Source organism: Paramisgurnus dabryanus, chromosome 15 (assembly GCF_030506205.2).
Source record: "Paramisgurnus dabryanus chromosome 15, PD_genome_1.1, whole genome shotgun sequence".
NCBI classification, from domain to species: Eukaryota; Metazoa; Chordata; class Actinopteri; order Cypriniformes; family Cobitidae; genus Paramisgurnus; species Paramisgurnus dabryanus.
This window is the reverse complement of record NC_133351.1, coordinates 37,440,642-37,454,104: the sequence shown is the minus strand read 5'-3', so window position 1 is coordinate 37,454,104 and position 13,463 is coordinate 37,440,642. Positions and strand designations below refer to the sequence as shown.

The following is a 13,463-nucleotide window of genomic DNA, read 5'->3' as shown; positions in this document are numbered from 1 at the left end:
GTAGACGTGTACTTCATGTGTCCATCTCCCCTCGCCTTAGACCGTTTTTCGCTCTGCGTTCATGGAGTGGACATACTAATACTAAGTACACCATTCGAGCTGTCTCTCTCTCCCCGTGTCTCCATGGAAGTGCTAGTCACGGTATTTAAATCTCCGAGAGAGAGAGCGTTGTTCGCATTCTGCTTATATTTACGTCAACTATAATGGCTCGTTCTTGGCAAACGTGGGCGAACACAGAGATTTAATGCTTCAGCATCTCGCTCGTTTAAGTCATCAGGTCAGCTGGGAAAAGAGCAACTTTGCCCCGTGCAGAGGATCCTTTTCTCAGTATGGAAATAGACTCGATCGATTTATTGGCGTGTTTTACAAGAGCGCGCAACCAGTCAGTTCTGACTTGCCTCGGTTTAATTCGAGGGAAGTACGCGGTCCCTCTGAAACAATTTCAGAAGCTCCTGGACTTATGACAGCATGCTGCGGCGTGGCATCTGCTCGAGCTGCTTCATATGAGACCGCTTCAGCATTGGTTCTACGATCGAGTCTCGAGGAGAGCGTGGCGCAATGGCATACACCGTGTAACCATTACACCTGCGTGTCATTTCTATTTTACCCCGTGGTCAGACCCAGCATTTCTGATAGCAAGATATGCCTCTGAGTCGGGTCTCCTGGCATTCTGTAGCACATGCGATGCCCCCAGCACGGGATGAGCAGCCACGTATGACGGGCTTGCAGTCTCAGGGGTGTGCATAGCACCCCAACTGCCGCGAGCGGTGCGCTGTATATCTGGGACTTGTACGCTCCGCTATGGAGATGCGAGGGAAGGATGTATTAGCCGACACCGACAACATTGCGACTGTTGCGTTATTTACCGTTAAGGCGGTTTTTGCGCTCTCGTCACCTGTCGCATCTCGCTCGTCATCTCCTCCTTTGGAGTCAGAAGCATCTGAGGTCCCTTCGTGCCATTCACATTCCGGGTTGGCTCAATACAGCGGCAGACGCGCTTTCCCGAGCTGCGCGCCCCGGAGAATGGCGACTCCACCCCCAGACGGTCCAGGTAATTTGGAATAAGTTCGGTCGTGCGCAGATAGATCTATTTGCGTCACCGGACGATACCCACTGTCGCCTGTTTTATTCACTAACCGAGGCACATTATGGCACCCGCGCCCCGACCTGTGGGATCTCCATGTATGGTCGTTGAGTGCGCGCAAGGTTTAGGTGATTTATCGCAAGCGGTATCTAACACCATCGACGCGGTACGAGCACCGTCCACAAGACGGGCTTACGCGCTTAAATGAAACCCTTTTCGTCACCTGATGCTCTTCGCAACGTGAGGACCCCAGAGAATGCTTAACATTGTGCTTTTATATATCCTCAACATAGGTTAGATGGTAGGCTGTCACCCTCCACCATTAAAGTTGATATCGCCGCTATTTCTGCTCATCACTCGCTTATTAACGGCAGATCAGTTGGCAGCATGATTTGGTTATTAGATTTTAAGAGGCGCTCGCAGGCTAAACCCCTCGCGCCCTCCCTCTATTCCTCCTGAGACCTGTCCATGGTGCTGAAGCCCTACTACAGGTTCCGCGTTCGAGCCTTTGCAGTCTGCGAGTCTGAAGTTTTTGTCAATGAAAACTCGGACCCTGCTAGCATTGGTCTCCGTGAAGAGAGTAAGGAATTTACATGCATTCTCTGATGACGATTCGTGCCTTCAGTTTGGTCCTGCTGTCTCACTGAGACCCAGACCAGGCTACGTGCCCAAAGTTCCCACCACTCCCTTCAGAGATAGGGTGGTGAGCTTGCAAGCGCTGCCCCCCGGAGGAGGGCAGACCCAACCATGGCTTTATTATGCCCCGTACGAGCGTTACGCATCTACGTGGATCGCACACAAAGCCTTAGGACCTCAGATCAGCTCTTTGTTTGTTATGGTGGTCAGCAGAGAGGGAAAGCTGTCACTAAGCAGAGGATGTCTCATTGGATAGTTGATACTATCGCCCTTGCTTATAATCTGCAGGGCATTCCTTGTCCATTTAATTTGAGAGCTCACTCTACTAGAAGTGTTGCCTCATTTTGGGCATTCGCTCGTGGTTCCTCGCTAACAGACATCTGCAGAGCTGCTGGTTGGGCGACACCTAATACGTTCATTAGATTTTACAGTGTTCGTGTCGAGCCTGTCTCCTCTCGTGTTCTTTCCTCGTTAGGGGAAGCACAGAGAACAGGCTCGCAGGTCGGCTTGCAGCCTCCGACTGCTGCTCCAAACTGAGCTCAGTATGGAAGGCCATCAAGGCAAAAACGCGTAATAATTTGTTTTGCCTTCCTCCGCTGCCTTGGCAGCCTGATGTTGTGGAGCATCCGCTGCCAGCCTCTCACTAGCTGCATCCTCGCGAACCTGTGTTTGGCTCGGGCATCCACATTGCGTCCCACCGGGTTCCTTTGTGAGTATTTTCCGTGGGGTTAATCCTACTAGCCCACGTTTCCCTCAGCAGAGCACTGCTTTGCTTACACAGCCACGGCTGTCATTTATACCTCAACTACGGTTGACTTTCGCCCACCAATAGCCCTTAACGGGGCGGTGGCTTCCGCAGCGTCCCTATACCGCTCAGATAGGGCGCTTCCCAGTCGCTGGCACCACTGTGGGGTTAAAGGAACATCTAGTGCCCGGCCTTCTGCCTTAAAACCTAATTCTCCTTATCCTTAAGTGGAACCGGAGGGCTTTACGCAGACACTGGAAGAGGTCAGCCCTCAGTGGCGTTTTGGTAGGGATTCCCAATTCGTCGGTCACGACGTGACGTCGTAGTGACCGACTGAAAGGGAACGTCTCGGTTACGTATGTAACCCTCGTTCCCTGAAGGAGGGAACGGAGACGTCACGTCCCGTCGCCACAGGGCTGCTCCCTGCTGTTTATCGGCCGGTCACACTTTCCGGCTTTCTCAGCGAAATGAAGCTAATTTCCATATTTGCACCTGTGGCTTATATACGCACCTGGCGGGGCGGCGCCAGCATTATGCAAATATCTCAATGCCAAGTTCATTGGCGTTTTAGTAGAGTACGAAGCAGATTGGTCTCTCTAAGCGAGTTCCCAATTCGTCGGTCACGACGTGAAGTCTCCGTTCCCTCCTTCAGGGAACGAGGGTTACATACGTAACCGAGACGTTTTTCTTGTTGTTGCTACACTGACATAAACTTTCAGTTTTACGTAGAAATTTTATCTTCAGATAAAACTAAATCAAAATAAATACCTTGTAGGTACCAGAAATTTCCATAGGAACAATCCAGGGTAAACTTGGCTAACGATATTCATCTTAGGTCTGAAAGATGAATTTGCTGTTATCAAATGTCTACGTTGACTTGAGAGTACAATAAGACTGTTATGGAGGTTAAAGGAAAACTTGTTTTATTTTTTTAAATTTACTATTTTTTACCTCAACTTAGATGAATTAATACATTCCTATCTTTCTTCAATGTGTGCACTTTTAATCTTTGTAAAGCGCTTCTTAAATGTGTTAGCATTTAGCCTAGCCCCATTCTTCCTATGGCTCCAAACTAAAGTTTTATTTTCTGCCACCATACTTACTCGTGTAACTACTCATGTAACAGTCTTTAAATAGAGAAAACATGGAAGTGTTTGGTGGCTTAAATTAAAAATCAATACTTTTACTTAATTACAATTTTTAGAGATCAATTCTTTCTATTTTCCCTTGTTCTTACCAAATCAATTGAATTGTGCTGATGGCCAGTTTAACTCAAATGTTATTTATTCTGGAGCCTTTTGATCATTCTGGGGAATTGGCCAACATTTCATCTGATGAAGATTTTTTCACTTCACAAATGTCACGAATTACAGATGAGAACCAAAGTGCAACGATGAAGGGGTTAACAAAAGACTTTAATTTTGGAACAAGACAAAACGAAGGCCCACGTGGGCGGCAAACGTATAAACAAACATAAAACACTAGACTAGACTGAAGACTTAACAATAACACTTGACTAGATACCTGACTGGAATACTCACAACTTGGAAACATGAACAATACAAAATGAACCTGCACAGATCTAAGGACACAATGACATTATATAGAAAAAAACAAACAAGATAACGAGGGGGAACAGGTGATGGGAGAAAACCAATGATTGCAGGGACAAAAGACAAGACACCGGAGACACATGACCCAATAAACAAGGCCATGAACCTCCACATAGAGCAGTGTTCTTCACTCCCAACCCTGGAGAGCCGGTGCCCTGCAGAGTATAGGTGTGTTCGAGATCATCCGGCGCTGCGCAGACCGATCGGCGAGGTTTGCCGCTTGCAGTAGAGGGAGGAACTGAAGACGGAGCCGTCAAGCCGGACACCTGCTGCTTGCCGTGAATTAGATGCTGAATTTGATAAAAACAAACCTTTAAATAAAATGTTGCAACCAGAAACATTTTATATCGAATATTTTAATTGCTGCTAATACTGTATACCCGAAAATAACGGGAAACAAGCCTATATTATTAAAATACCAATAGAGTTTGTTATTTTCATTTTTATGTTATTACACGACACAATATAACATATTTAAGCATATTAAAGTGTTTTTTCCTGTTTTAAAACATGAATTTATAATGTTTATTAGTGGAACTAAAGGTTGGATTAATCTTGAAACGCACGTGATCGTTGTCATCAGTGAGGCGACCAATCACGTAAAGCTGTGTCGTCATCACAACTCCGTGCAGCCGCTCTGGAGAAGCTGCACCGGCTGAGCTAGCCTGCTACTCTCGAAACGCTCTCGCGGTACTTAAAAACCATATGACACAGTCACGTGCCTGCAGCGCCAGCTGAAGTCGGACAAAATTACTAACCGGAAAGCACTGCTTCAAGTCAGCCGCCGATCGGTCTGCGCAGCGCCGCATGAGGTCGAACACACCTTTTAGCTCCAACCTTAATCAAACACACCTGCAAGCTAATCAATGTCTTCATGATCACTACAAAATCACAGGTAGGTGTTATTGATTAAGGTTGGAGCTAAAGTCTACAGGGCATCGGCTCTCCAAGGTTGGGAGTGAAGAACACTGAGTGCGTTTTCATGCACAGTCTTACACCGATTATGCTTAATAAACTGATAACACGTGGGGTCCTGTAAATGCGTAAATTGGTTTTCTTTAATCGGGGAAAGCCCATAAACGGCGTAAGCAAAAACCGAACGGCACAGGTAGTTTTTTGCTCATTACGCCGATTTCGCGTGGCATGTAAACAACTTAACCGGCTTTCTCACGGTTTTGTCCATGTGCGCATGTCTCCGCGTATGAAAGATAAACGTCACACGCGGAAGTAAGCGCAAAGTAACGCATAAAAGTCTCCGCTCGGCTAAAGCAGTTGGCAGAGAAACTGTTAAAATAGAAGCTCATGTTACATTTACAGGTTCTGCAGACACGAGAAGAGATACAACAGTACAGATTAAGACAGATATGGCGTTGGCTTTTTGAACGACTATTGTGTACTACAGGTGGTGACGTCACTGCCTGCGAGAAAACTGATAATTCTCATGTAAACGCAGTTGTCTGCATTGCCGGCTTATTGACGCATGAAAACAGTTTTCTGTAATAAGCAGATTTTTGATAGTCATCCGCTTATTCTGTGCATGTAAACGCACTCACTGACATAGAGCATGGGACTGCCAGAACCCTGCCAACATGACTAGATATAAATACAAAACAAGACTCCTTCGCAAGATCCTCACAATGAAGTGTGTTCTTGTGTGACACGTTCCCTGCTATTTGCAGCCTCTCTATCAAGACTAAGACCTTGTTCACACTGTCGGTCCAAATCTGATTTTGCTACATATCCACTTTGATAGACTCACTGTCCATATAGTGTATCACAACTGTTCAGATCCGATCTGTGCGTCCTGTAGCGTTCTGCCGTTTTCCGGATTTGCACTGTTTCTATGGCAATGACGCCGCGCTGGCACGACAATCTGCCTTGACGTCTGACTTGTTTACGTGACACAACATGATGACATAACCGAAAAGCTACACAAATGCGATCACGGCGGTCAGACTGAAATGGATTTCCGGAAATGCGATTTGAAAAACCATTTCAAACCACCACTGGATGTAGCCAGCACGGATTAGAAAAAAACGGATTTCAGATGGTTTTTGGCCGTTCACACGTTGTAATGTGATTGGATTTCTATCGGATATGCATCAAAATTGGATTTGGACTGACAGTGTGAACAAGGTCTAATACACCTCTTCCTGCATCCAGTGCCTGTGAGAGGCTTGAGCTTGAATTTTGAAAATGTGCTTCTGCTTAAGTTAAATTCGAGGTTTTACAACTTTGAGAAGCATGTTGCATACTGAAATTAGGTAGTCTTATAGTTTGATAAATAAATACAATTAAGTACAAACAGTTGTAAAGCAGGATAAAACCTTTTATGTGGTTCATTCCCTTGATGTTTTTAGAGATTAAAAGCTTAATCAAGATTCTCTAGTTTTCATTCTTCCTGTTACTTTTACTTTTTTAATACTCAAGTACAATTTTAATGTTGTACTTTTTTACTTTTACTCAAGTATGATTCTGGCCAGATACTTTTAATTGAGTAAAATTTACACTCACTACTTGTACTTTCACTTGAGTAACATTTTTGAGTACTTTTTACACCTCTGGTTATTTGTCAAATGGTCACAGAGTTTGTCTGTATAACATTTTCTCGGTTTGCTGTGTGCTACGGTGAGCAGCAGCTCATTATCATTTACAGTAAAGAGACATGCACCGTTGCTGTGAACAGAGCTGTTTTTGAAGGTTAAAGAGCATTGTTTAACATGACCATTGAGATGTCCATTATAACTCCAGTGAGCTGCTTTTTTTACCATGCCAGCTTTCACAAAGCTTGTGAAAACCACAAAACAGAAGTGATCACCCATACAGAGAACTGAAAACCGTGTGGTGCTGTGGAAACAGGTGAGAAATGTTTAAATTTATAGGTCTGAGGCTGCTCGTGCAAGTCTGTTCACAAACGTCTGCAAGCTGAAAGACCAACAGAGGAAACAGCCACTTAAAAAAACTACCAGTCCTGTCCACACACTCACCAGAAGAAAAAAACTGAAAGAAAAGATGAGAATAAGAGAGAACCCATGTAGGTCAACACACTCCCACACAGTCTTCGTTGCTGTCTCTGGTTCCTGGCACTCACGTGATGTGTGTATATCCGCTGTGTATACTACAAACGGGTCAGACTGAAGTCTGCAGTACTGTGCTGTGGCTCTATGAATGAGGCATCATGACATCCAATAAGAACTTTAAAGCGCCTTTGAAACAGCAGAACAGTCTGGAGAGCTACATGTTAGACGGCTCTCAGAAGAAGAAAAGTATTCTGTGGCGACGACGCTCTTTCAACAACTCCGTCAAAAATTCAAACACTGAAGACACCAAAGGCAGGACAATATCACGGGCATGCAGTCAGGTGGGACAATCAAGAGAATCTACTATGAAATCCTTTTGTGACAGTAAACCTATGCACAAAACTATTATACTAAACAAACACCTGTCGTGGTTCTGTTATAAATTTGACTCAATTCTAAACTTGAAATGAGAATATGTCTATTGTTTAGACCTTTTTTAGACAACCTGTTTTGTTTTGTGTGTAGTTTCACCTACATTTTCCTATTGGTAGATGATTTAAAAATTCTGGTTTTTACAATTCGTTCGCAGCTGAGCAGAACTCGTTCAACATCGCTAGTGGATTACACTGATCCTCAGAGGTAAGACTGATTTACTGTAATATCACATCGGCAGCACAACTTAATTTATAGACTTACTTTAATGCAGATGTTTATTGGTACTCTCATGGGTTTTGCACAGAACGATGGTTGTATTGGAGAAACAGGACAACGAAGCCTTTGGATTTGAAGTTCAGGTATGTTGGATAATGTTTTAATGACATCGAATGCAGGTTTCAATGCAAAAATGTATTTATTACAAGGTTTAGGGAAAGAATTTGATGATGTGACATAAATGTGAAATGTTTTGTTTGACACATTTATTAATGACCTACTGTGGTGTGTTTCTGTGCAGACTTATGGTCTAAAGGTGAAAAGCAGCAGTATGGTGGAGATGTGCACATTCGTTTGCAGCGTACAGGATGGCAGTGCAGCAGAAGCTGCAGGTCTGACCGCTGGTGAGAAGGTTTTCCACTTCCTTTATTCACAGTGTTAACACACCCCACCCATATAACCTCATTAAACCTGCACTGTCCAACCTATCCACATCACAGCAGCATTAACCAGCAGCTGATGCATCACTCTCTGTCTCTCTCTCTCTCTGTCTCTCGTTCTCTCGGGCTCGTATGGTTCTCATGATCAAATGTTTTGTGGTTTCTCATCACTCAATCAGCTGCCAGAAATCAACACAATCTTCCCATCTTTATAAATGTTTTACATTACAGTTCAATTAATTCATTATTTAATGTATTAATCAATCTCAACACTCTAAATACTAATCTAAATACTTGTCATTTATTGATACGAAACACATAAACAGTAAGTGTTTGTGAGAAACTACAGCAGGTTTTATGCAGTATATTATATACAATTATTTACAGTATCTATATATGATATACTAAAAATTGTGTTTTGTATAATTGTCAGATTTGTTTAACAACTGTAAGTTTAATAGTGTCACCTCTCTTTGTCTGATAGGTGATATTATTTTGTCAGTAAATGGAGTCACTATTGAGGGCTCCACCCATCAGCACATTATTGAGTTGATTCGAGAGTCCACTAATGAGCTGAAGTAAGTTTGCACATTAGACACATGATATTTCATAGTAATATTGTCTAACATTAAACACTCCACACACACACACCCATCATTTGTAAGGATTATTAATGGTGTTTTTCAAGTTCTTGCTCAGAAATGAAGATTGTATTGAACTACTTGTGTAGTTTTACCCACACTTAATGTATATGAAATCTTAAATTGTGAAAGAGGTGTGCTGTAAGTGTAGAGTTATTAATTGTGCAGATAATAATACTTTTCAAATTTTCAATAACAAAATCCTAAAGTTTTAATGAAACCCCTAACTTTTCATTCTGGTGTGCATAGGTTGGAGACCGTCAGCGGTAGTGTTGTGAAGAGAATTGAATTAGAGAAAAAAATGCGTTACCTTAAGGTGTGTATTTGTGCATGTAAATGTGTGTAAACTGTGTTTCTGTATATAGTTTTGATGGAAAATGTGACTATTACACACACACACACACACAAACAGCTGAACAAATTCCACTCTGCTCTACTGTTAACTAAACTATACTGTATTTCTTAGTTTCATTCACCAGTTAAATGATTTCATGATGAAAATTTGAAGAAATGTACCAGATGTGTTTTCTCTCTGCACAGCAAACACTTCGTGAGAAATGGGTGGAACTGCAATCTCTCACACTTCAGGAAAAGCGACTAACGCGAGGTATGAAAAAAAAAACACTGACAGAGACAAATTTGAGATGGTTCCAGTAAAGAGGTGCAGTTTATGATAGTATATGTGTTTTATAGTTAATCTTCACAATGTTTCCCCACAACTGATTTGTAGAATTCAGCATTAATCATTTACTAATTTAAGCGTCCATCAAACAAAACAAAACAAATTAACCTAACAAAAAAGGTACTGATTTTTTTGTAGCTTTTAGTGCAACCTTTTAGTTGCTTTATTAGTTTAAGGTCACAAGACACAAGTCAAATTAGCATGGCTACAGTACTATAATCTCTCTCCACATTTCAGGTAATCTGAACGAGAGCGCTCAACATCCATCTGTGGACTCTCTGATGTCTCTTTTGTCTCCAACGGGCCGCTCTGACCGTGGGCGCTTTTCCAGCGACAGCAGTTGCCGTAGCATAATGACAGATGATAGTGACGATGGAGCTTTCATGCCATCGGTATTTGATGACTCAAGTCCATTCAGCCCCACAGAGTCAAATGGAGTCTTTTTTCAGCTGGATGGGGGTACAGCATGCCCACTGACCCGAACCCGTAGCATTAGCCTGACAAGCAGTAACTGTTCACTCTCACCAAGCTGGGAAAACTCATCTTCATCTATGTTTGGCACCATGCCACGGAGACACAGAAAAGGAAGCGTCCGTAAGCACCTTTTAAAGTTCATACCTGGACTAAATCATTCGGTAGAGGAAGAAGAGATCAGTTAAAATGAACACCACCAATGACTTTTGATCTGAATGACTCTGAAATGACCTCAAGCAGTGGAAGGTTCTTACTGGTTCCTCAAGATTTTCTTAAATTCATGTCATGCAAGATCTCATGGTAATTCTTGAGCTTCCCGCTTAAGGGGTTAAGGAAAACGAATGGAGCAGCACATGAGCATTATAAACTGCAGGGTGAAGATCTCTCTTTGTGAGGGACCAAATGCATTAGCCATTACTTCCCAAGATTCTGCAATCTCATTCATTTGCATTAATGTGTATGGCAAAAAAAACAAACAGGACTAAGTGAATGTAGGTTTGACAGCAGTAAGCTGTTGATCCAAGTAATTGTGGATCACTAACTACAAAATCATGGACACATTGTTTGCAAATAGGCACTCATGTCAAGAACTCTGAAAATCAGACAGCTAAACTGTGCATTAAAACCCTCCTTTATGCAACAGGCACTAGTACACATCTCTTTAACTCTCTGTAAAATATTTTATTCTTATTGATTTACATTTAAATCTTAAGACAAAAACAACTGACCTAATGTAGCTGTAATAATGTGAAAGGTAAAGGAATAGTTACACACAAATTGCTATCAATGACTTACCCTAATACAATGGCCGCAGATAAATATCATTAGTTCTTGTATTATGATGCTAAATAAGTTTCAATTTTTGTTTGCATCATCACCAATTTTGGGTGCCATTTACCTTCATTATTTTATATGGACATACGGGACATACAGGCATATTTTAATGAAAATCTTTGTGTTCAGCTGAAGAAAGGAAGTCAGATTAGTAAACGATGAGAGAATTTTCATTTTTGGGTAAACTATTCTTTTAAACTTATGCTGTCAGATACAGTGTGACTGAGATCAGACTGCGTGTGTCAGAACTCAAACCACAGAGGTATAGCAAAGATCTTCATAACAGGATGTGGTCTGAAAGAGGTGCTACCTTACTAACTATTTTCACTTACTTAAGTGATCTATATAACAAATAGTTTCACTTGTAACTGAATGTAAATAGATGAATAGCACACATACCAACTGCTCTTAAATGTGAAAAAGTTCATGGACAGAATAAAACCATGTGCATGGAAAGATGATATCAGGTGTGATTTGTGTTCCTGCAGTAGCTGCACACACACAGTGCATAATGCATGTTTGTGACCGCTTTAAAAATTAAGAATTCATCCAATAATATCTCTAAACAGCTTATTATACTTTTAAAATAGTTTTGTGCTTATGATTTTCTAGTTCTGACAAATTCATGCTTAAAAATTATACTCATTAAAGTAAAATTTTTGAAAGTGTACAATACAACAGGTAAAAACTGCAGGTATAAAATGTTACACCGTCTGCATGAGAAACCATACATCTGGAAAAACATATGCACCAGTCACCAGTGCATGGTTAGTATGGGTTCAACTGTTGCCATGCATGCAGGATCTTAAAACTTATACAAAGTATTTGGACACTTAATGACGTTTATTTAACGAAGTTCGGGAGAAGCATGGTCATGTAATCAATCAGTTTAGACTGTATCAGTCTTGAACTCTGTCCCGTGACAGCTGTGCAGCATGCCTCATCCTCCCCATCACCTCAATCTATTCCAGTTTAGGATAGAGGAATGAGGTGAGGAACACAGGATCCAACTCCAAAAACCCAGAAGTGAGACATGTTACAACAATATTTAGGATGAATGTAAAGACTAGTTTTGTTTATTCTTGTAAAATACAATTGCACTTAAATAAACATAAAACCATGTTTTCTGATTTTTGTATTGCACAAGGTAAAAAAAAGCACACAACCATAGTACAGCTGCAAATGCAAATGTTATTACCTGTAGTGAACTGTGACAGGCTTCCTACCTCAGAAAACCAACAGTTTCTAGAATTTTTTTGTTGTGCTGGTTGAAAGTATCTCCACATCCTGATAGCAATCACATCAAAGTAAAGTGGTCCGAAAGTAAAAATACGAAAAGAAATGCGGTCTATAACATTAAGGTTAACACAATTCATATTCACAGGTGCAAGTTATCAGCTATTGAATACTAGTCAAAAAGACATCATTGCCCATTTAAAGCCCCTATGAACTTAAAATGAACCTTTTTCCCTTTAAGTATAAAAACGTTAGGCTTAAGAATAAATATAAACCATATGGTCCAAAATACTGACTTTCTCCTAGTGCATGTGCCAAACTGTAGGTTTTGCATGCTTATAAGAAAGTGCACAATTGTTGTGACATCACGCAACACTTCAGCTTCTCATCAAATTTCCTGTCCGATCAAATGCTCTTTAGATGGGGCTTGGCTGGGGGTTGCTTAGCTAGGGGACCACATATGTTTTGTTACAGAATGTCTTTGCTTGACTGTGCCATAAATGAAACGCTATTGGTTATTTAAAAAAGCGGGGAGGATCTCCTCTACAGTTTCGTTCTGACTGTTTCAGTTCACATCAAATTATGCTGCACATTCCAAAGCACTTCAGTGGGCCTTTAAACGTATGGGGCCCCCTCAGATTTTTGACAAATCAATAAAGCATCTAGTAATCTATTAATTGCTTGGTTTATATAGCCAAAATATTGTCAGTTGCTGCATCCTCGTCACTTTTTGGAGATTTTGGCTGTTTTAATTACGTGCTCAATTCAGGCATTATCTATATTTACCTGTTAATCTCTCTTATCTTATCCGAAAAGAAAAGGCAAAAGTGGCATTGGATTATCACTTTTTTTTCTGCGTTTATACGAGTGTTTTGAGGGTGAAATCTGCGTGCATGTGGTGATGCAAAAGTGTGTTATATTCGATGTAGTATGCACTCCAGGCGGCTAGGTGGCAATGTAAAGCACTGACACACAACAACACGCCTGCATACAACCTTCTTCCTTGTTCTCCCAGGTCTCGTCCAAAGCCGTCTGGTTTGCCTCTGAAGAATCAACAATTTGATGTAGGTAATTAATGCGCCTTCTCTGATCAGTAATTTTAGCTGTGACTATTTCGTACAACTGCTGGAAAGACTCTTGTATATTTATCAAGAGCTGCTATGGCAACTTAAAGGTCAGATGTATGAAAATAATCCGACATGTTTGTTGTTATTTTCCTGAACTGGCACATGCCTGTGACGTAAAAGCGTATGCGACGAGAGCCACCGTGAGCAGACTTTTGTGTTTTTACCCTTTAGACCTGCCCTGCATTCCAGTTCGTTTTATGACCTTTCCTCGCTAACTTCCCTCAGTCTCGTTTACTCGGATGTATGTTATTCTTTACGGTGTAAGAGTGCCTATTACTGC

The 13,463-nt window shown here is 41.6% G+C and overlaps 1 protein-coding gene across 1 annotated transcript; it reads left to right on the top strand.

The window, feature by feature from the left end:
• Positions 1-6,669: 6,669 nt before the first annotated feature.
• On the top strand, positions 6,670-11,281 carry cytip (cytohesin 1 interacting protein). Its single transcript, XM_065273123.2, has 8 exons — positions 6,670-7,439; positions 7,688-7,737; positions 7,838-7,892; positions 8,051-8,153; positions 8,674-8,767; positions 9,080-9,146; positions 9,371-9,437; positions 9,750-11,281. Exons 1-8 carry the CDS (start codon positions 7,257-7,259, stop codon positions 10,169-10,171), a joined length of 1,041 nt encoding a protein of 346 aa, XP_065129195.1. The 5' UTR covers positions 6,670-7,256; the 3' UTR covers positions 10,172-11,281.
• Positions 11,282-13,463: the final 2,182 nt, after the last annotated feature.

What these genes read in the sequence shown, in the direction of transcription:
- cytip (XM_065273123.2), top strand. Translation starts at nt 7,257, where the DNA reads ATGACATCCAATAAGAACTTTAAAGCGCCTTTGAAACAGCAGAACAGT. An exon ending in AAAAAATGCGTTACCTTAAG is followed by an intron (nt 9,147 to 9,370) that starts GTGTGTATTTGT and finishes CTCTCTGCACAG; the next exon opens with CAAACACTTCGTGAGAAATG. An exon ending in GGAAAAGCGACTAACGCGAG is followed by an intron (nt 9,438 to 9,749) that starts GTATGAAAAAAA and finishes TCCACATTTCAG; the next exon opens with GTAATCTGAACGAGAGCGCT.